The sequence below is a fragment of the Schistocerca americana genome, chromosome 1 (assembly GCF_021461395.2).
Source record: "Schistocerca americana isolate TAMUIC-IGC-003095 chromosome 1, iqSchAmer2.1, whole genome shotgun sequence".
Taxonomy (NCBI): Eukaryota; Metazoa; Arthropoda; class Insecta; order Orthoptera; family Acrididae; genus Schistocerca; species Schistocerca americana.
In genome coordinates, this window is record NC_060119.1 from 119,583,719 (window position 1) to 119,608,584 (window position 24,866).

General features: G+C 38.4%; 1 protein-coding gene across 1 annotated transcript in view; it reads left to right on the forward strand.

The window, feature by feature from the left end:
- The window catches only part of LOC124549987 (transcription elongation regulator 1), a 250,239-nt gene that overhangs the window by 203,635 nt on the left and 21,738 nt on the right, over positions 1-24,866 (forward strand). The window contains exons 15-16 of the mRNA XM_047125278.1: positions 14,181-14,393; positions 22,992-23,146. Of these exons, the coding sequence (XP_046981234.1) occupies positions 14,181-14,393; positions 22,992-23,146 (368 nt within the window). The remainder of the gene's footprint in view (positions 1-14,180; positions 14,394-22,991; positions 23,147-24,866) is intronic.

Consider the following 24,866-nt stretch of genomic DNA (forward strand, 5'->3'; position numbering starts at 1 on the left):
TACGGGTATGGAGACGACCTCGTAAATCCATGGACCCTGCTTGTCAGCAGAGGCCTGTTCAAGCTGGCAGAGGCTCTGTAATGGTATGGGGCATGTGCAGTTAGAGTGATACGGACCCCCTGATACATCTGGATACAGCTAATGTCCATTATGCATTCCTATGGACTTTGACAATTCCAGCAGGACAATGTGACAGCCCACAGAGCACTACAGAGCGGCTCCAAGAACACTCTTCTGAGTTTAAACACTTCCACTGGCCCCCAAATTCTGCAGACATGAACATTATTGAGCATATCTGGCATGCCTTGCAACGTGCTGTTCAGAAGGGATGTCCTCCCCCTCGTACTCTTAAAGCATTTATGGACAGTCCTGCAGGATTCATGAAGTCAGTTCGCTCCAGCACCACTTCAGACATTACTAGAGTCCATGCCATGTCATGTTGCGGCACTTTTTCATGCTTGGAGGGAGGGGGGGGGGAGGCGCTGCATAACATGGGGTAGATGTACCAGTTTCTTTGGCTCATCAGTATAATATCTGTCGCTGGCGACTTTAACCTGGATTTATTGAAAAGCTGTGTCAGTGAACAATTAATGCAATCGGTAACACTGTCATTCAATTTAATTCCATCTCTGAACTTTGCAACTAGGATATGCAAAAGCTGTGGGACTGCTTTGATAACATCTTTGTAGATAAATCTAGAGGAAAGAGGTCATATCACATAACCAATAGTATATGAGCTTTCTGATCATGACATGCAGCATCATCTTATGTTAAATGTTCAAACTTGCCAGGATATAAAATTAAATCTGAGTGCAGGAGGGTAGTAACTGAGTCAAAAATTGAGAATTTTAGAAGTTTTCTCAAAGACATGAACTCAATAGATGTTTACAATACTTGTGACTTGTTAATAAAGTTACTTTCTTATTTAAAAATTGTTTCCCCTAAAGATAACTCAAATCAAAAAGAAATCCAAAAATAAACCATGGATTACACAAGGAATCACATAGGACAAAAAAGAGACACTATCTATTATCTAGGGATAGCTTTGATGTTACCATTGTAATGCACTATAAATAATACTGCGAAATATTGAAGGAAGTAATTCAGAAATCAAAGCAGCTTTATTGTGAGAAAAAGATGAGTACATCAGGCAACAAAATAAAAACTGTATGGGATATAGTGAAGACAGAGACAGGTGGGGCCAAAAAGGGAGAGGAACATACAGCTCTAAAAATAAATGGGAAATTGATAACAAGTGCATGTAGTGTTGCAAACCTCTTAAGCAAGTACTTTGTTTCTGTTATTGACAGCTTTGTTTCTGTTATTGACAGCGTGGGGTTATCAGGTACAGTAAACAATGTAATGAAATATCTGAGACCAGTCTGTAGAAATAACTTCATTAAGATGGAAATGATGCTCACCTCTCTAAGAATCCTTAAAATCAAAGTAATTAGTGATTATGATAACATATTGATGACATGAATCAAAGAGTGCTCATGTGAGTTGAGTTCTATCTTTAGATATTTTTGTAATCAATCTCGTATTAGCAGAACATTTCCAGAACGGCTAAAATATACTGAAGTTCAGTTTCTGCAGGAAGGGGGATAAAGAGGTACTGTCAAACTATCAACCAATTTCATTCTTTGCAGTTTTTTTCAAAAAGATTGTGTTAACGCGTTGTCTTAAGCATCAGACTGTGAATAATGTGATGTCCGAGTCACAGTTTGGGTTTCTTAAGGGTTCTGATAGGTAGAATGCTAAGTACACAAACAGTGAGAATGTACTTAAATAGGTAACAATTGGAGGATACTGGCATTTTCTGTGACCTGTCAAAAGCCTTTGACTGTGTGAATCACAGCATTCTTTTAAGTAAATTAGAATATGATAGTATCACCGGCAGTGTGCGAAATGGTTAGAATCTTATCTGACTAACAGGAAACAAAGGGTGTTATTGCAAAATATCTGTGGAGTAATCAGTCAGTCTTCATCTGTTTGGGAGTTAATCGCATATGGTGCTGCTGCTGCTGCTGAAAGTTTTATCTTAGGTCCTTTGCTGTTTCTTGTGTACAGTAATGGCGTCTTGTCTGATAAACTGCCACATGCTAAGTTTGTTTTGTTTGCAGATGACACAAACATTACAATAAATAGAAAGTCAAGTACAGATTTAGAAATGGCTGCTGATCAAATTTCCATGGATGTTATTAAATGATTTAGAACTAATTCACTGTCATGAAACTTGAAAAGACCTGCTATATGCAGTTCAGACACTGCAAGAGATTTCCTTGCAGCATATGTATAACATATGAAGACATCCAGGTCTTTGCAATGCGAATGATGTCAGGTGTAGGAGATATAAATCTATTAAAAAGACTTGCATACTTTGCTTACTTCCATTCTATTTTGTCATGTGGAAACATATTCTGGCATAACTCGACAAACTGAGGAAAGTTCTTAGAGTGCAGAAACCTGCAATAAGACTCAGTTGGGGTGTAAAGTTAAGAGCATTATGTAGAAACATGTTCAAGAAACTTGTTATTCTAACAACTACTCCTCGGCATGTTTATTCCTTAATGAAATTTGTTTCGAATAGGTCTCTCTCTCCAACCAGTAGCCCAATACATAGTATCAAAACTAGGAATAAGAACAGTCTACATAGAGACCTAAAAAATCACATATTGTGGTCCAAAAAGGAGATCAATATTCAAGAACACACAATTTCAATAAAGTGTCAGCACCATTAAAAGCTTGGTTACAGATAAAGCACAGCTGAAGCAAAGTGTGAAAGATCTTTTGATAGGCAACTCCATTTACTCTATAGAATAATATCTTAACAGGGACTGTTGACTAGCTCAAATAAAAATGTCTGTTAGATTTCATTTTTGGTAGCACTTCGTCACAACAGTAAAGATTAGTTGTTTTGTGTACAATAAATTTATTAAAAGTGTATAACTATCTTGCATTCTGGCAGTGTATTAATTCTGTAAATATTAGCATGTCAAGTTTTACTGCAATGTTTTCAAATATTTTGACAGTCTCTTGAAATGAGATTAAGGATGTGAGTAGTATATTCAGATGTTCCATGTTTTTTGTGTTATACTTTCTGACACCCCCTCCCCATGAACCATGGACCTTGCCGTTGGTGGGGAGGCTTGCGTGCCTCAACAACACAGATAGCCGTACCGTAGGTGCAACCACAATGGAGGGGTATTTGGTGAGAGGCCAGACAAACGTGTGGTTCCTGAAGAGGGGCAGCAGCCTTTTCAGTAGTTGCAGGGGCAACAGTCTGGATGATTGACTGATCTGGCCTTGTGACACTAACCAAAACAGCCATGCTGTTGTGATACTGCAAACTGCTGAAAGCAAGGGTAAACTACAGCTGTAATTTTTCCCGAGCGCATGCAGCTTTACTGTATGATTAAAAGATGATGGTGTCCTCTTGGGTAAAATATTCCGCAGATAAAATAGTCCCCCATTTGGATCTCCGGGCGGGGGCTACTCAGGAGGACATCGTTATCAGGAGAAAGAAAACTGGCATTCTACGGATCAGAGTGTGGAATGTCAGATACCTTAATCGGGCAGGTAGGTTAGAAAATTTACAAAGGGAAATGGATAGGTTAAAGTTAGATATAGTGAGAATTAGTGAAGTTCGGTGGCAGGAGGAACAAGACTTTTGGTCAGGTGAAAACAGGGATAAATACAAAATCAAAGAGGGGTAATGCGGAAGTAGGTTTAATAGTGAATAAAAAGATAGGAGTGTGGGTAAGCTACTACAAACAGCATAGTGAGTGCATTATTGTGGCCAAGACAGACACGAAGCCCACACCTACTACAGTAGTACAAGTTTATATGCCAACTATCTCTGCAGATGATGAAGAAATTGAAGAAATGTATGATGAGATAAAAGAAATTATTCAGCTAGTGAAGGGAGACGAAAATTTAATAGTCATGGGTGACTGGAATTCGGTAGTAGGAAAAGGGAGAGAAGAAAACGTAGTAGGTGAATATGGATTGGGGCTGAGAAATGAAAGAGGAAGCTGCCTGGTAGAATTTTGCACAGAGCACAACTTAATCATAGCTAACACTTGGTTCAAGAATCATGAAAGAAGGTTGTATACATGGAAGAACCCTGGAGATACTAGAAGGTTTCAGATAGATTGTATAATGGTAAGACAGAGATTTAGGATCCAGGTTTTAAATTGTAAGACATTTCCAGGGGCAGATGTGGACTCTGACCACAATCTATTGGTTAGAACTGTAGATTAAAACTGAAGAAAATGCAAAAAGGTGGGAATTTAAGGAGATGGGACCTGGATAAATTGAAAGAACCAGCAGTTGTAGAGAGCTTCAGGGAGAGCATTAGGAAATGATTGACAAGAATGGGGGAAGAAATACAGTAGAAGAAGAATGGGTAATAGTGAAAGCACCAGATGATCAAGTAGGTAAAAAGACGAGGGCTAGTAGAAATCCTTGGGTAACAGAAGAGATACTGAATTTAATTGATGAAAGGAGAAAATACAAAAATGGAGTAAGTGAAGCAGGCAAAAAGGAATACAAACGTCTCAAAAATGAGATCGACAGGAAGTGCAAAATGGCTAAGCAGGGATGGCTAGAGGACAAATGTAAGGATGTAGAGGCTTATCTCACGAGGGATAAGATAGATACTGCCTACAGGAAAATTAGAGACCTTTGGAGGAAAGAGAACCACTTGTATGAATATCAAGAGCTCAGATGGAAACCCAGTTCTAAGCAAAGAAGGGAAAACAAAAAGATGGAAGGAGTATATAGAGGTTCTATACAAGGGCGAGGCACTTGAGGACAATATTTTGGAAATGGAAGAGGATGTAGATGAGGATGAAATGGGAGATATGATACTGCGTGAAGAGTTTGACAGAGCACTGAAAGACCCGAGTCAAAACAAAGCCCCGGGAGTAGACAACATTCCATTAGAACTACTGACAGCCTTGGGAGAGCCAGTCCTGACAAAACTCTACCATCTGGTGAGCAAGATGTATGAGACAGGCGAAATTCCCTCAGACTTCAAGAAGAATATAATAATTCTAATCCCAAAGAAAGCAGGTGTTGACAGATGTGAAAATTACCGAACTATCAGTTTAATAAGTCACAGCTGCAAAATATTAACGTGATTTCTTTACAGACGAATGGAAAAACTGGTAGAAGCCAACCTCGGGGAAGATCAGTTTGGATTCCGTAGAAATATTGGAACATGCGAGGCAGTACTGACCCTATGACTTATCTTAGAAGAAAGATTAAGGAAAGGCAAACCTATGTTTCTAGCATTTGTAGACTTAGAGAAAGCTTTTGACAATGTTGACTGGAAAACTCTCTTTCAAATTCTGAGGGTGGTAGGGGTAAAATACAGGGAGCGAAAGACTATTTACAATTTGTACAGAAAGCAGATGGCAGTTATAAGAGTCGAGGGACATGAAAGGGAAGCAATGGTTGGGAAGGGAGTGAGACAGGGTTGTAGCCTCTCCCTGATGCTATTCAATCTGTATATTGAGCACACAGTAAAGGAAACAAAAGAAAAATTCGGAGTAGGTATTAAAATCCATGGAGAAGAAATAAAAACTTCGAGGTTCGCCGATGGCATTGTAATTTTTGTCAGAGACAGCAAAGGACCTGGAAGAGCAGCTGAACGGAATGGACAGTGTCTTGAAAGGGTGGTATAGGATGAACATCAACAAAAACAGAATGAGGATAATGGAATGTAGTTGAATTAAGTCAGGTGATGCTGAGGGAATTAGATTAGGAAATGAGACACTTAAAATATTAAGAGTTTTGCTCTTTGGGGAGCAAAATAACTGATGATTGTCGAAGTAGAGAGGATATCAAGTGTAGACTGGCAATGGCAAGAAAAGCGTTTCTGAAAAAGAGAAATTTGTTAACATAAAGTATAGATTTAAGTGTCAGGAAGTCATTTCTGATAGTATTTGTATGGAGTGTAGCCATGTATGGATGTGAAACATGGATGATAAATAGTTTAGACAAGAAGAGAATAGAAGCTTTCAAAATGTGGTGCTACAGAAGAATGATGAAGATTAGACGTGTAGATCATGTAAATAATGAGAAGGTACTGAATAGAATAGGGGAGAAGAAGAATTTGTGGCACAACTTGTGTAGAAGAAGAATTTGTGGCACAACTTGTGTAGAAGAAGAATTTGTGGCACGACTTGTGTAGAAGAAGGGATCGGTTGGTAGGACGAGGCATCAAGGGATCACTAATTTAGTGCTGGAGGGCAGTGTGGAGGATAAAAATCGTCGAGGGAGACCAAAAGATGAATACACTAAGCAGGTTCAGAAGGATGTAGGCTGCAGTAGGTACTGGGAGATGAAGCAGCTTGCACAGGATACAGTAGCATGGAGAGCTGCATCAAACCAGTCTCAGGACTGAAGACCACCACCACCACCACCACCACCACCACCACAACAACAACAACTTCCTGACATGTTGTACACACCTGAGTGTCATCTCATTTTTGGCTCTATGGAATGTAATCTGAATCTAATTTAATCATTGCTCAGGCCTATTACTAATTTCACATCCCCTCTGTTTTCCATTTGTTTTCCTATTTAAGATATGTAATACCTTCTCAGTGTGTCATGTGCCATTTATTTAATTAGAACTGCATCAATAGCTTGTAAATATTCTGGAAAAAAGGGAGGAATTAAAATTTATCAAAGAGTGCAAATGCATAGTTACCAGTGTCCCCCCACCCCACTCCGCCTCCCAGTGAGGAACAGAATATTGATACAAATTCGATTAACTATTCGTTGAAGTTTCATTTACTTATGGTCTTAATCATTAATGGAGACTTAAAATTTACTTCTAACAATAAAAAACAGTTGCTTGATAGGTAAAATTCACTTTAGAAGCACTTCCAGCTAGAACACTAAGAAAACAGTAGTTAAATGTATTTGAAAAGATATTTGGAGATATTTCACTAAAGTGAAGGAAGTGAAGACATGTTTAACAGATGCTTTAACCCGCCTTAAAACTTCAGACGAAAGATGGGCTGTGATAGTCCTGCTGTACACTGGTCCAAGTGAAGCCAGTGATGTCACCATTGATGATACGACGTTAGCTCTTCACTTTACCAGACTTTTTTGATGGTTGTACGTGGTGGGCGATAGAGATTCATAGATTAATTGGGGTTTCTTCCTAATGAGTTTTAATGTAGAGTCATTGTTACTTTCTCTTCGTGTTTTATAGAACATTAGAACAATTTTAAACCACCTGTCTCTGGTAAGAAACGTAATTAAAATAACAGGCAAATGAAAATCAGTATTGTTTTTTAAATAGTAGTGTGATTGCTAATCCATGCAAAATTGTGACCATTTGGGTTGGAGGCTATGGCTCCTGCTGTACTGTTTTCAATCAGCAGTACCAAACAAGATCTTTCATTTTCTAATACCACTGAAATAGTGACTCCCCGTGCCCCATAATATATTCAGGGCTGATTTGAGAACATTTTTGCAGACAAGTGACTTTATACTTCATACACTTTCACCTGTGTTAATTTCACTACCAGTTTTTATGCACACTTCACACAGATCACGAACTTGCACGTCCCTGGTGCCTCTTCTTGAGGTGTCAAGTGGTGGCTTATGTCGCTTGAGTGTAAGTTGGCCCTGCATGTATTGGTGTCTATGCTTAATTCTAACAAAGTTCATAGTGATTGGACGGTAGAAACTCGTCACTTCACTGTCCAATTTTATCACATGATTTTATTATTTCTAGTGTTTGTTGGATCACCGTCAGCTCTTGTGGATTTATTATGGATAACTTGCCTAGGAATGGTTATTGCAAAAATACCGTAATTGTTAAATGAAGTCATTTTTTTTTATTTGGCTGTATCTCTAAAAGCTAAGAAAATATGTTTACCAAGAAAATCGCTAAATAATTGTTTTACATTTAAATTGAATGTAATTAATATCCCATTCAACTGAAATCTGAAATATGAAATGATCTGCACAATTTTTCAAGTTGTTTGGGATGTTTTGTTGCTCCAGTAACATACAGTAAATTGCTGCTTGAAGGAAAGAAAACCGTTTTGCGTAATATATGTACAAGTGGTTTGCTAAATGGGTCAAACTGCAGGAAACAAACCCTGAGAGGATAAGTAGAAAAAAAATCATCTGGACTTATAGCGGGAAATGTGTGCAGAGGGAGGTGCACCTACTTGAAGGAAGAGATAAAAGATCTTCCCCAGTGACCTCAGTATCTGCACTAGACTGGTGGTCTGCCAGCTTGGGGTAGACCAGATGACTCTGTGGAACATTCTACATGACAGTTGCCACTATTCTTGTCACATCTAAATTCTTGCAGGCCTCATTATCTATGGACTCGGCTCCACAGCAACAACGTTGGCACTGGTCCCTCACACAGGTGATCATGGCATTGGGATTTCTGTTTTCAACCCTATTCATAAATTATGCAACATTTAGGAGCGGCAGTATCTTCAACCTTCTCAGCACCCACCCATGGGCTACAGAGAATCACCGTGGTGTTGTAACAGTAAATCACCAGCACCATTTCAGTCTCAGTGTATGGGCATGGATTTTTATCAACTGCTTCATGGGCCCAGTAATTCTGCCTTGGTGCCTCACATGTGAAGCAGATCTGCACTTCCTGCAGGTGACTCTGCCTCCCCTGCTGGAAATGTGCCTTTTGTGGTTCAAATGGCTCTGAGCACTATGGGACTCAACTGCTGAGGTCATTAGTCTGCCTTTTGTGGTATGGGAGGTAATGTTTTTGCTACCTGATGGTGCTCCAGCTCATTGGTCTCCTGAGTGTTGAGCTAAAAGATTTTCTAAAATACTGGTGTTCTCATGTGTGTTTTTAATCATTGTAATCTGTTTCTCCAAACATCTTATACGTCTACCTTCAAGCGAGTGTACCTGATGGAAGCAGTTTCCAACCATATGATCTGTTTTTGCTCCTTACCATCTTGGGGGCCATTTCTACACGTACATACTCTGCAAGCCTGTGCAGTGCATGGCAGAAGGTACCCTGTACCACTTCTAATAATTTTCTTTCTTGTTCCACTCGCTAATAGATCAATGGAAAAACACTGGCTGTATGTCTCCTTGTGATTTCTAAATTTTCTCAGTAGTGTACCTCGAAAAGAATGTCGCCTTTCCTCTGGGGATCCCCATTTGGTTTCTTGAAGCATCTCCGTCATGCTACTGCATTGCTCAAATCTACAGTAACAAATGTAGCAGCCCACCTCCTACTTTCTTCGATGTCTTCCTTTAATCCAATCTGGTGCAGATCCCAAACACTCAAGCAGTACTCAAGAACAGGTCGCATTAGTGTCCTATATGTGGTCACCACAATTTTCATGTGCTCATTGCATTTCATACCACTTTGTGTTGTTGTTGTTGTGTGGTCTTCTGTCCAGAGACTGGTTTGATGTGGCTCTCCATGCTACTCTATCCTGTGCAAGCTTCTTCATTTCCTAGTGACTACTGCACCCTACATCCTTCTGAATCTAATTAGTGTATTCATCTCTAGGTCTCCCTCTACAATTTTTACCCTCTGCACTGCCCTCCAAAACTAAATTGGTGATCCCTTGATGCCTCGTCCTACCAACCGATCCCTTCTTCTAGACAAGTTGTGCCACAAATTCCTCTTCTCCCCTATTCTATTCAGTACCTCCTCATTATTTACGTGATCTACGCGTCTAATCTTCATCATTCTTCTGTAGCACCACATTTTGAAAGCTTCTATTCTCTTCTTGTCTAAACTATTTATCATCCATGTTTCACATCCATACATGGCAACACTCCATACAAATACTTTGAGAAAAGACTTCCTGACACTTAAATCTATACTTGATGTTAACAAATTTCTCTTCTTCAGACACTCTTTTCTTGCCATTGCCGGTCAACATTTTATATTCTCTCTACTTCGACCTCAATCAGTTATTTTGCTGCCCATATAGCAAAACTCATCTACTACTTTCTCATTTCCTCAGCATCACCTGATTAAGTTAGAATACATTCCATTTTCCTCATTTTGCTTTTGTTGATGTTCGTCTTATATCCTCCTTTCAAGACACTGTCCATTCCATTCAATTGTTCTTCCAGGTCCTTTGCTGTCTCTGTGGTTTGTCGATGACACTGTAATTCTGTCAAAGTTTTAATTTCTTCTCTGTGGATTTTAATTCCTACTCCGAATTTTTCTTTTGTTTCTTTTATTGCTTGCTCAATATACAGATTGAATAACATTGGCAATAGGCTGCAACCCTGTCTCACTCCCTTCTCAACCATTGCTTCCCATTTATGCCCCTTGACTCTTGTTAATTGCCATCTGGTGTCTCTACAAATTGTAAATAGCCTTTCTCTTCCTGCATTTTATCTCTTGACATCTTCAGAATGTGGAAGAGAGTATTCCAGTCAACATTGGCAAAATTGCAATGTTATGCCCATGTATTTAAACAATTGACTGTGTCAGGCTGGACACTACTACTACTGTATTTGAACATTATGGGTTTGTTTTCCCTACTCATTTGCATTAACTGATGTTTTTCTACATTTAGAACTAGGTGCTGTTCATCAAACCAACTAGAAAATTTTTCTAAGTGATCTTGTATTCTCCTGCAGTCACTCAACAATTACATCTTCCCATACACCACAGCATCATCAGCAAACAACTGTAGAGTGCTGCCCAAAATGTCTGACAGATCATTTATGTATACAGAAAATAATAGTGGTCCTATCGCAGTTTCAGGGCATTCTTGACGATACCCTTGCCTCTGATGAACACTCACCTTCAAGGAAAATGTACTGGGCTCTATTACTTAAGAAGTCTTAGAACTACTCACATATCTGGGAACCTATACCATAAGCTGGTATCTTCGCTAACAGTCTGCACTGGGCCACTGTGTCAAATTCTTTTCAGAAATATAGAACTATGGAATCTGCTTGTTGCCCATCATTCACAATTCACTATATATCATGTGAGAAAAGGGCAATCTGAGTATCGCACAAGCAATGCTTTCTGAAACTGGCAGAGGATATGCAGTCTCAGGGGAATTTATTACAGTTGATGTTGGAATATGTTCCAGAATTCTGCAGCAAGCCAGTGTTAAGGATATTGTTCTGTAATTTTGTGGTTCTGTTCTTTTACCATTCTCATATCCAGGTGTCGTAGGCACTTTTTCCTAGTCACTTTGGATTTTGTGTTGAGCGAGAGATTTATGGTAAATGCAAAGTAAATAAGGGCCAGTGCCATAGAGTAAATCCGAAGTGGGATTCCATATGGACCTGTTGACTTGTGTTGCTAATTCTTTACTGTTTTTCTAAACCAAGAATGCTTATTGCTATGTTGTCCATACCTGGGTCTGTGCAGTGGTCAAATGAAAGCATGTTTGCATGATTCTTCTGTATGAATGATTTCTTAAATATGAGATTTAAAGCTCTGGCTTTCCCTTGGATACCTTCTACTACCACACTAGATATGCCAACGAGTAAACGGATGGAAGCCCTAGACACGCTTAGTGGTTTTACTCAGAACCAGAATTTTCTTGTGTTCTCTGCCAGATCTTTTGTTAAGATATGATGGTGGTAGTTGTGTAGGTCATTTACAGAGAGACAAATTTCTACTAACCTTTCCCTGTAATCATTCGCTCACTCTCTTTTGAACCAAGAGTGCAACAACATTTTCCAACTTTTGTTGTTAAACCACAGAGGGTCTTTTTCACCCTTAATCCATGTACTCCAGCACATACTTCTCTAAAACACAATTTACCATCTATATAAACTTCGTAGCCACTGTAATATCATGATCACAACTCCCGTCGCTATACTGGCACCATCCATAAGGTCCAACCTGTTTGTAGCTACAAGGCCTGAAATATTTTCTTTGCATTGGACTGTGACTAGCTGCTCAAGACAGTTTTTGGAGATGATATTAAAGACTGTCTGTCTGTACCCCCTGCAATGAATTAATACATCCCAGTCTGTTTTGTGCAGTTTGCCCCCAAATAGCAAAACCGCGCTCTAGTATTGGATAGGTATCCATCAGGTCCTCGGGCCTTCCTCAGTTACGTGATTTTACAAGCTTTTCTACTTTGTGATAAATTATTTCAATATATACTGTTTACCATTAGTGAGGCAATTGATGTTGCGAGTATAATGTTCCCAAGTGGAACAGCTTTCTAAAACTGAATTCAGTCTTTCATTTGTCATCCTCTATTTCAGTAGCAATATGATTACATACTGAGGTGAGGTGACGAAAGTCATGGGATAGCGATATGGTAACATACAGATGGCACTAATATCGTGTACCCAAGGTATAAAAGGACAGTGCATTGGCAGAGCTGTCATTTTTACTGAGGTGATTCATGTGAAAAGGTTTCTGATGTCATTATGGGCGCATGATGGGAATTAACAAGACTTTGAATGAGGAATGGCAGAGGGAGCTAGATGCATGGACCATTCCGTTTCAGAAATTGTTAGGGAATTCAGTATGCTGATATTCACAGTGTCGAGAGTGTGTTAAGAATACCAAATTTCAGGTAATACCTCTCACTACAGACAGCGCAGTGGCCGATGGCCTTGACTTAACAACTGAGAGCATCGTCGTTTGTGTAGAGTTGTCAGTGCTAACAGCCAAGCAACACTGCTTGAGATCATGATGGAAATCGGTGTGAGTGAACACGAACATATCCATTAAGGCAGCGCAGTGAAATTTGGTGTAAATGGCAACAAGCGATTGCTGTGAGAGTGTCTTTGCTAACAGCACAACATTGCCTGAAGTGGGTCTGCTAAGCTTCTGATCATATTGGTTGTTCCCTAGATGACTGAAAAACTGTGTCCTGATCACGAGTCCCAATTTCAGTTGGTAAGAGATGATGGTAGGGTCCAAGTGTGGTGCAGACCCCATGAGGCCATGGACGAGAGTTGTCAATCAGGCGCTGTGCATGTTCATGGTGGCTCCACAATAGTGTGGGCTGTGTTTACACGGAATAGACTGGATTCTCTGGTCCATCTGAACCAATCATTTGATTGGAAATGGTTATGTTGAGCTACGTGGAGACTATTTGTAGCCATTCATGGATTTCATGTTCCCAAACAACGATGGAATTTTTTGAAAGACAATGCACTGCATCACTTGGCCACAGTTGTTTGCAGTTGGTTTGAAGAACATTTCGGACAGTTACAACAAATGATTTGGCCACCCAGATCGCCCAAAATGAATCCAGTCGAACATTTATAGGACGTAATAGAGGGGTAAGTTTATGCACAAAATCCTGCCCTGCCAACACTTCCACAATTAGGGACAGATGTAGAGGCATCAAGGCTACATATTTCTGCAGGGGACTTCCAGCAGCATGTTGATTCCAAGCCATATCAAGTTGCTGCACTACGCTGAGCAAACGGTGGTCCCAATATGATGTCAGGAGGTATTCCACTACTTTTGTCACCTCTGTCTAGAGCAACTTTGTGGGTGATTTTGATCCATATAACTTCTTGTTTTGCTCTTCTGAAGCTCTCTTTGCTTTTGTAACAAATTTCTAATGTGGCTGTTGAACCACAGTGGGTGTTTCCCAACTCTCAAAATTTTGTTTCATACATTTTGTGTTTTGCAGTACTCACAAATTTTATGCACTGATACTCCATTTCTTCATCACCAGAAATGAGAATTTGATGATGTGGAAGATGTTTCTTATTACACTTACTACACAAGAATATTTCATACCTTTCTTAATGTTTCTTTTAACATTTTTTGTAATGGGTATTATTATAGTATAATGTTCATTGATTACTGCTTCTGTGTTAATTAATCTTCAGGCCTGTAATTTAAGAAATCTAAAATGTTGCTGTCGCTGGTAGTTCTCTACCCAACTGGTTGAGGTAACAGTTGGAACAGACATTCAAAACACTCAAACCCATGCCCTGGTAGCAAGCAGCAAACATCAAAGTGAGGAAAAAAAGTCAAGTGTTCAGAAATTAAAGCATCGGTTCTTCACAGTGAATGGAGAAAAACTTCAGTGTTAGACCACAGTCTTGCAGTGTCTGGTACAGGAAACCTTGCACTTCAATTCTGATTTATATTCAAAATCCTAGAGATCATATTACCTTATTCCTTCCTGTTGTCCCGTTTTCTAGTAACTCATGTAATTGCCATTATGTTAACTCTTGTATGTTGGTAGGAGGATGGTGCAGCAGCAGCAACATCAGAAGAGGAGCGTGAAAAAGAAGCGAGGGAGAAAGAAAGACAAGCTAGAGCTGAGGCAAGTCTTCGAGAACGTGAAAAAGAAGTTCAGCGGACATTAGCAACACATCTCAGAGATCGTGACAAGGAACGTGAGCAACATAAGAGAGATGAAGCTGTACAACATTTCAATGCTCTTTTGGCAGATCTTGTGAGTAACATTATTTACCCTTTGTAGTAATGTAGCAGCACAGTGAATTTTGATCGTATCATGTCTATTATTTCCATGTCATGGAAATATTCCTTTAGATCAATAAGTAAGATTTATTTTTGGTATTTGTCTCTGCTTTTAGCAAATTGTCACATTAGAAACATATCTTGATACAATTTGCGACAGTGTATTATTAATCATATTTAAAGGACAGACACACATTAATAAAATGCTCCACTTAAGTCTTCTCTTTTAACATAAACATGTGTTACAGCCGTTCTTTTAGTGACTTTTGGTTGATGTGACATGTTGTTTTGAGCTTTGAGATATTTCTGGAGTTCATCTAATGTGGAGCATTGTAAGAATGCCATGAGCAGTATACTGATTAGTGATTGATTAGTGATTCATCTCTAGAATCCCTTGTAACCACTTCAAGAGTTAAACATTAATGTATTAGCTGTTCTTCTTAAATGGGAGAGAGCTGTGATGAATTCATGTCTAGTTTCACATTTGTGTTGTCAATGGCTTTGAAACAAGCAAGTAGGTAAAACCCAGTTTTGGTGCCCCTCACAGATCTTAGATAGTAAATTTTGTAACATCAGTTAATTACTTTGCTTCACTGCAGTGAGTGGTACATGAAAATAATGCATTTATTTGTTTGGTTGTTTGTTCTCTCCCATTTTATGTTATTTCTTCACAGCAATCGTTGAGAAAATTGTGAGAAATACTGTAAGTCTTAAGTGGATAATTTTGAATATTTGGAAATATTCTTGGTATTCATATTGAATAGTACTGTGTGGCACAAAATGCAATGACTGATAATGTGCACCTGTTGACATCAAAGACAGCAGATATCAGTTTTTGAGGAGGAGGAGGATGTGTAGTTTTTTCAACAAATCTTGTGCACCTCTTCATTTTATTACGAAATAATGGAAGTGGTAGTTAACAGTAAATTTACCACCGTCAGGAGAGTCATACTTGCAAGCCCATTATCTTCTCATATGTTAGTTATTCTTATATTTGGTTGTTGTTGGTTTAGTGCCCCCCATCCTTTCTGTTGTCCAATGTCATTCTTTTCGCTCATTTGTAACAGCATGCTGTATTTAATATAGCACACTTGTTTCAATTTGGAGGCACTTCTGGGGCACAAATGGTGCTGGAAGTTGTCGCCCACACTTTGAAGGAATGGATAGTGTTCTAACATAAACATGCATAGTGATTGTAGCAGTATTGTGGATTGGAAAAGTTGATGTTTGATGAAGAAAAAAACTGGTCTTACGTTAGGAAAGGCAGCTGGCAGCAGTTAAAGACTATGATGACATGTTTTTTGAAATCTCATGTACATGTCCAATCTTGTTTATGTGCCTTTCACCAACACAACACTTCAGCAGTATGGTGTTTGGTTACTGGTTCATTATTTGTATTCCAACCACTTTTCATTGTCATATTCTCTCTCTCTCTCTCTCTCTCTCTCTCTCTCTCTCTCTCTCTCTCTCTGTGTGTGTGTGTGTGTGTGTGTGTGTGTGTGTGTGTGTGTGTGTGTGTGTGTGTGTGTGGGGGGGGGGGGGGGGGGGGGGGCACTTGTGCATGCTCAGGGGGTGGAGTGCGCCTTTGCCTCTGTACAGGACAGAAAGTGGAGGAAAGTGTGGGGAATAAAAGTTGTTGGGTGAAGCCAAAGCTCAACTGCAGTAAGCAGATTCATGACTATTGGTTCATGCTTCAAAATATGTTTTATCAACCTATCCCTTCTCTTGGCAAATGTACCAGAAGTTTCTTTTTCTTTCCTATTTGATTTCATACCTCCTCATTAGTTATTTAATCTGCCCATCTAGCCTTCAGCACTCTTCCATAACACCACATATCAGAACATTTTATTCCCTTCTTGTCTGAACTGTTGTTGTTGGTGGTGGTGGTGGTGGTGGTGGTGGTGGTGGTCGTCTTCAGCCCAGAGACAGGTTTGATGCAACTCTCCATGCTGCTCTATCCTGTGCAAGCTTTGGCACCTCCAAGTAGCTACTGCAACTACATCCTTCTGAATCTGCTTAGTGTATTAATAATCTCTTGATTCCCTCTAGAATTTTTACCCTCCACACTGCCCTCCAGTATAAATTGGTGATCCCTTGATGCCTCAGAACATGTCCTGCCAACCAATCTCTTCTTCTAGTCAAGTTGTGCCACAAATTACTCTTCTTCACAATTCTATTCAGTACCTCCTCATTGGTTGTGTGATCTACCCATCTAATCTTCAACATTCTTCTGTAGCACCACATTTCAAAAGCTTCTATTCTCTTTTTGTCTAAACTATTTATCGTCCGTGTTTCACTTCCCTACATGGCTACGTTCCATACAAATACTTCCGGAAAAGAGTTCCTGACACTTAAATCTAAACTCGCTGTTAACAAATTTTTCTTCTTCAGAAACGCTTTTCTTGCCATTGCTTTTGTTGTTGTTCATCTTATAGCCTCCTTTCAAGTCACTGTCCAACCTGCTCAACTGCTTTTCCGGGTCCTTTCCTGTCTCTGACTGAATTACAATGTCATTGGCAAACCTCATTTCTTCTCTGTTTGTTTTAATCCCTACTCCAAATTTTTCTTTTGTTTCCTTTATTGGTTGCTTTCAAGATTTATTTTCTGTGCATATAACAAAAAGTTTTCGGACATTGTCAGGAAAATTTAGATTATATTACACATATACAGTAAAATATTTACATTCTTTCGTAACATATGGATCAGACACATGTCTGTACACATTATTTTTCAAAAGGGCACTATAAGTAGATTCCTCTATAGTGTAACACAATTTAGCTTCTATTTATAATAGTACAGTACGCATAATACAGTGTATAATTACATTCTTTCATAGCACTGATAGATCGGAGACATTGTCTATGTACACTGTTTTCCAAGATGGCACTACAACTTAAAGTCCTCTATAGAGTAACACTTCTCTATTAATAATTGCTTCAGTCTACTCTTTAGCATATTTAGATTTACTTTCTTGAGTTCACAGGGTAGTTCATTGTAGAAGATTTCTCTCACTCTGTGTGGGCTGTGGTCTGTTGCCTTTTTATTGGTGACAATTCTATGAAAATTTTCCCCTCCCCTTGTATCATAGTTGTGTACATTATTGTTTCTCATATTAAATTCAGGATTTTGTTTCACGAACATGACTGTCTGCAGTATATACATGGAGTACACCGTAAGAATTTTCTATTTTCTAAAGATGTCTCTACAAGGCTCTTTCTTCTTTACCTTGGCTACCATTCTTACTGCCTTTTTTGTAATCTAAAAAGTCTATCTATATGAACTGCTGATGCCCCACCCCATATCTCAATACCATACTGAAGGTGCAGATGAATTAACCCAAAATATATTTGCATTAAAGTATCGTGGTCCAAGAAGGCTGAGACCCGTTTCAGTAGATACACATTTCTACTTATTTTCTTGCAAATATTATCTACATGTTCTTTTCATGATAAGTGTTCATCAACAATGATGCCCAAAAATTTATGTGAATTTGCATGTGCAAGTCCCAGTGGGGATGTAAATACAGTATCAGTTATGGCAGCATTATAACTGTGGATGAACTTCATTACTACTGTTTTGTCTTTATTTACAAGAAGCTTGTTTGCTGTAAGGTATGAGGACAGAGTATTGAAACTGATCTCGGTACTGTTAGCTGCAGACTGTATATCATTGCCACAGCTGATTAAGGATATGTCATCGGCATAGCTTACAACCATGCAATTTTGGGGTTCAAATAAGTTATTTACATATACAAGGAACAGAAAAGGCCCTAATGTGCTTTCTTGAGGCACGCCACATTGAAGTGTCCTGAAGTTTGATTTGGTTGTTAGGAGCTGCTCGTTATTTTGATAAGTTAGCTTTACACACTGTTTCCTGTTTTTCAAATATGAGGTAAGTAGTTTCAAGGCTAGTCCTCTTCTAGCTTACACAGAAGAATGGTATGATTCACAGTATCAAAGGCTTTACTCATATCTAGGAAAGTACTTATTACTTTGTCACTTTTATCCAGCTTATTTAATATTTCATGTATAAAAAATGCTACTGCTGTTGTAGTAGATCTCCCTTTTCTAAATCCATGTTGTAGGTTGTTTAACAGATTGTGTTTGGTGAAATATGATTCAACTTGATTTAGTATTACTCTCTCTAACAATTTGCCTAGTTCTGAGGTTAATGATATTGGCCTGTAGTTTTTAGTGTCAGTTTTTAATCCCTTTTTATGCACTGGTATAATTTCAGTAATTTTCAAAAGGTCAGGGAATACTGCCATTTCTGAGGGAGGTATTTATCAAGTGAGTCAGGGGTTTCAATAATTCATCCCTGCATTCCTTTAGCAGTTTAGGTGAAATTTCATCCCAACCACAAGACATTTTTGGCTGAAGTGCTGATATGATTGCTAGGACGTCCCTCTCAGTAATGCCGTGGATATAAAAGGACTGGCTAGATTTTCCAAGACTAAAATTTTGTGGCTTGACATGAACTTCATTTGTACCAACTGTACTGAACTTTTGTACAAATTTCTCACACACTTGTTTTGGGTCATTTATTTCGTCACCATTTTCTTTTAATGTTATGTTGCTGTGTTCATAGGAACTCTGTTTCCCACTTTCTTTATGCATTATTTTCCAGGCAGTTTTACTGATACAGTTAGAGTTCCTTATTTCAGAGGTATATTTCTGTGCTTTTAGGTTAGACAAGGACACTCTGTATGTTTTTCTGAGCAGTTTATATTTTGTTGAGAAATATTGTAGTTTAGTACCTCTAAAAAGTATATAGCAATCTTTCATTTTCTCCCTCAGTTCAATAATGTCAGAAGGGAGATTCTCGGCTTTATGGTTTACAGCTTTATTTACTTTTTTAACTAAAGGACAAGTTTCATTTAAAGTGTTACTGAATAACTTATAGAAATATTCCCATTTTTCATTCACTTCAGTTGCATTGTACACTGTTTCCCATTTTTCATTCCCTAGTGCCATCTTAACTTTAGAATAATTAAATTTTCTTTTATATATAACTGTATCACTTTCAGTTACATCTATGTTCCCTACATCAATTTCCATAGTAAGGGCTCTGTCATCACAAATGTAGTTTTCTAAGGTGTTTACATTTACTTTCTCTTTTCCTACATTTGTGAGAACATGGTCAATACATGTCTTCGTATTTACATTGACTCTTGTAGGTTCTGAGTTAATTTGTTTAAAGCTATAACACTGTAATACATCCATATAGTGCAAATAGTTAACACTATTATTTAATGAGTGTGTTGATGTCTCCAACAAGCAACAAGTGTTCTTTTTATACACTGATGTCCCCTCCAGCAAGTCCTCTAGCAATTTAGAAGCTCTTCTGTGTTACTTCCAGGTGACCTATACAGTGCTGCTATAATAAGGCTGTTGTTTCCATACTTCAGGTTTACTGCTTCAGCCTCAAATACCATTTCAGTACTCAGATCATCTATCCATTTAACTTTTTCACATTTTACATCATTTCTACTATAAATGCCTACCCCACCACTTTTGTGTGTCTTTCTGCAGTACAAGTTTATAAATTTGTAATTTTTTAGCCTGTAACCATATGCTTTCTCTTCCTTGCATAAATGTCTCCAGAAAATACTTTTTTTCCAGAAATGCTTCTCTTGCTGTTGCCAGTCTGCATTCCATGTCCTCTCTTCTCTGGACACTGTTACACGTATTACTGTCCAAATAGCTTCTCTCATCTAGTTCTTGTAATGTCTCTTTTTACTAATGTAATTCCCTCAGCATCATCATATTTGACCACATTACATTACCCTTGTTATACTTCTGTTCTTTCCTTTATTGACAGTAAATAGGAAACACTTCTCTGATATTCTGCAAAATATTATTTGTTTTAGTAGCACAATTACTTCATGTGGTTTTACAAAATGGAAGAGAAGTGTTTCCTATTTAATATTATTCCCATGTTGTGTCAACTAGTGATGGAAAGTTCAGTTAATGCTTCCTTTATTGCTTGCTTAGTGTACAGATGTAACAAAATAGAGGGTAGACTTAGATTATAATATGAGCAGCTCTGGGGACCAAAATGGTAAGAGTTGAAACAAATGGCAGTTAGCTGATACAGAGGAGTAAAGTTTACAGTTGCTCCACATATCTGAATAATTTTATTCTAATATCCATTTTGTTCTGGATTGCTTTTAACAACTATAATTTTCCATAAACACATAAAAAGAATGAGAAACAGACTATAACACTTAAATATACAAAAATAAACACTTTCTGTTGTGGAGATACCATTATGTTACCCAGATCACATATGCCAACAACAAAACTTGATAGATAATCATGTGAGATCATTAACATAGTTATGAGAAGACGTAACTGTATAGCTCATTGCTTGAAAGTATTATTACTCATTACTCGCACCACAGATGTGTGCTGAACATATTGGATTTTGTGATGAGAAAAATCTGTGATGAACTGGAGGGACATAATCTAAGAGGGACAGAAGGTCAATACTTTGATAATTTCTGAGAGTCTGGATCCGTCATATTTTATTTGTAGAGTAAGGACTAAGCTTTGCCTCACATGTTTCCTGTTTGTTTACATAGTCATTTTGTCTCACTGATGAATAATGGTGGTGGTCGTGGCGGCGACAACGATGATGATGATGATGATGATGATGATGATGATGATGATTGTTCAGAAGTCACCTTGCACTTCCATACATCCCTTAGGTTGACAGCCAGATACATTCTGAACATCAAAGTCACTAACTTCCCAAAATTTGTTGAACATTTATCTCATTTCTCTCACCTGTTTTCTCAAAATATTTAATAGGACAGTGGTGGTGGTGGTGGTTAGGTCCTAAATCATTTTTATCTGCAGTTTCTTCAGAACAAGATACATGCTCCTTGCTTGTATTACACCTTTTCTGCTTAAACTTCCATTGTGAGGTGCATCTAAACCTTTTCTAAGGAGACTTCTTTCATCTGTTCTTCTGCCTCTTCATAACAGGCATTTGAGACGGTGACAGACTGATATTAAGGCCAATTCAAAATACTTCGTAAATTACTTGAATAGCGACAAAGGTTATTATTACAATCATCTATATTATTATTATTATTATTATTTGTATGAATATAAATGAAGAAATATACACATGTACGACAGATTTGCCAATTTACATACTTCTGAGTCATCTAGTCACTGGGAATGCACTCAGCATCCTGGTAAGAGATATTGGGATCACTACAAACATTTTTGTTTTCTTGTGCTTAGCCACATGTGGGTATAATAATGTAAAATGTACACAAGTCACTTTTGGTGCCAGTGTTTTCCTGTTGCTTACCAGTATGTTCCTGCAACAGGCAGCTATTGGCATTTACCGTGAAGCATCGCCCTGACATTAGACCATTCTTTTGGTGTGCATTAGTCCACTGTTTGTAGGATCATCAAATGTCCTATAACTAGGGACAGGAAAAAAAATATTTTTATTTTACGGCTGAAGTCCGTGTTATCTTTTGGCCCGAAGGGTTATTTTTTTGCCAATTTGTTTCTTATGTAATTTTTTTTATTGTGTTCTGTGTAGTTATTATTATTATTATTATTATTATTATTATTATTATTATTATTATTATTATTATTATTATTTTGCCAATCCGGTGTTGCTTTTCCACCGAACCTGGTGTTGTTTTTCTGCGGGACCTGGGCTTGTTTTTCCCCGCTGAACCTGGCATCTGATTTTCCCCACGCCGAGCCCGGCATCCGGTTTTCATCCGCCGCACTGGCGTCTGGTTTCTGTCAATTCTGGTTACGCTTTGGCCAACTTCAACGCTGCTTCTTTGCCACATTTAGTGTTGTTTTTGTTGTATTTGACGTTTTTTTACCAAATTTGATGTTATTTTTGTTTTCATATCAAAGTTTATGTGGGAAATAAACTGCTATTTTAGATTATACAAACCTCAGCCTTGAGAAAATTAGAACACAAAATGTAGTTTTAACATTCAGTAACTATCAGTTACAAGTATTGTACCTTCCTCAGGTTTGACATTTTTGTATGGCTAAATTACAGATTTCATGAAATATAACAGAAGTTGCGATTTCACATTATTTCGTTGAAAACTGATAACTTTGTGCTATTTTTTGTTATTTTCTTTGTGTTATCATTTTCGTGAAATTTTGCTGTCCCTACCTATAATTCAAAAACAAATGGCATTGGCACTTGGCATTGTGTTCCTCAGAGTTGCTCAAATGAATCTTAAAAATGCCTACATGTTATATTTTAACAGTATATCTGTATCCTGTCCCACCTCCTCACTTTTTCCTCTGTAATTCCGTGTTGAGTTGCCAGCTGCCCCTTATTCCACATTTGCCCCAAGGATTGAGGCTCAGCTGCCAGAGACCATGGTCGTATGTGTGAGTTGTGTTTGCGTGTGTGTATATTGTCTACTTTTGACAAAGGCCTTGTTTGCTGAAAGCTAACTCTCCGACAGTCTTTTTGTTGTGCCTTTCTGTAACTCAGCATCTCCACTGTATGGTGAGTAGCAATTATTCCGTGCATTATATCATAACTAACGCTGTATAACTTTTCATTGCAGGTTCGAAATTCTGAGCTTGCATGGCGAGAAGCAAAGCGTCAGTTAAGAAAAGATCATCGCTGGGAGCTAGCAGAGTTGTTGGACAGGGAGGACAAAGAAAAGTTGTTCAACCAACATATTGAACAACTCACAAAGAAGAAGAAGGAAAAATTCAGGTACTTTATAAGAGAAGTGCCTTTCTTAATGACTATAATAATTGAAGTGGGCACATTTCTTTCTGTGGGTTCAAAAACTGTCATTGTAGCTGATACTGGATACTTTTAATGTACTTTCATTAAGGAGCAGTTTAGAGACGTCTAGCATCTTCATGACCCAGGGTAAATATTTTCTTAACCGAAAACTAGATTTATACATGTATTTACAGAGCTAGCGGTGCTAGTGTAACTCAAGGTTTGGATCGTGCAAGGAAGTGAAAAGGAAGTGCCACTGGAATACATACAGCTATCTGTATTGATTGAATAAGACTGAGTTTCCTTTCATTGTGGACAGCTCAGTATCAGTATCAGAAAATATCAGACTAATTTTCTTGCACATGGAGTTAACCAGGGGTTTTGCTCTTACAGTCCCATAATGTAGCTGAGCAGTCAGTGTGCCTGATTGACAGCCTGGAATCTCATATTAGATACCCAGTACTAGCAAGAAATTTTAGTTGGTAGAATGATTGTGAATGGAGGGAACTAACTTGTGAATGGAGGGAACTAACCCCCACGAGGAAAATTGAGAAGCCACTTGAATGAGAAGTTGTGGCTCTTGGGTGTAACAAGTGACATAAATGGTTGCGAGGCAAGATGCCTACATTGCACCACTCTTTCTTGACATCCACAGATGTCTACGATAGAGGATTACACAGCAGTTGATAGGTAGGCGAGGGCCCTTTTAGGGCATGTAGTATTGTGGAGTTTAGTTTCATCGCGCATAGATTCTAAATATAATCTATACTTTAACCTTTCCATTTGTTTTGTTACTAGGGGACAAATCTCATGTGGACAGCATGCCTCGTAGGCCTTCATGTTATAGATAAAAAACTGTGAAAGCTTACAAAAAAGTATTAAGTAAAAATGGAAAAAACAACTTTGGAAAACGGCACCAACAATTCATATACAGGTTGGTCCATTGATAGTGACTGGGCCAAATATCTCATGAAATAAGCATCAAACGAAAAAACTACAAAGAGCGAAACTCATCTAGCTTGAAGGGGGAAACCAGATAGCGTTATGGTTGGCCCGCTAGATGGCTCTGCCATAGGTCAAACGGATATCAACTGCGTTTTTTAAAAATAGGTACCTCCATTTTTTATTTCATATTCATGTAGTACGTAAAGAAATATGATTGTTTTAGTTGTACCACTTTTTTCGCTTTATGATAGATGGCGCTGTAATAGTCATGAATGTATAAGTACGTGGTATCACGTAACGTTCTGCCAGTGCGGACGGTATTTGCTTCGTGATACACTACCCATGTTAAAATGGACCGTGCACCAATTGCGGAAAAGGTCTATATCGTGTTGATGTATGGCTATTGTGATCAAAATGCCCAACGGGCGTGTGCTATGTATACTGCTAGGTATCCTGGACGACGACATGCAAGTGTCCGGACCATTCGCCGGATAGTTACGTTATTTAAGGAAACAGAAAGTGTTCAGACACAACCTGCAACAAATGATAATGCCCAAGTAGGTGTTTTAGTTGCTGTCGTGGCTAATCTGCACATCAGTAGCAGACAAATTGCGCGAGAATCGAGAATCTCAGAAACGTCGGAATCAGGAATCTCAAAAACGTCAGTGTTGAGAATGCTACATCAACATTGATTGCACCCGTACCATATTTCTATGCACCAGGAATTGCTTGGCGACGACTTTGAACGTCGTGTACAGTT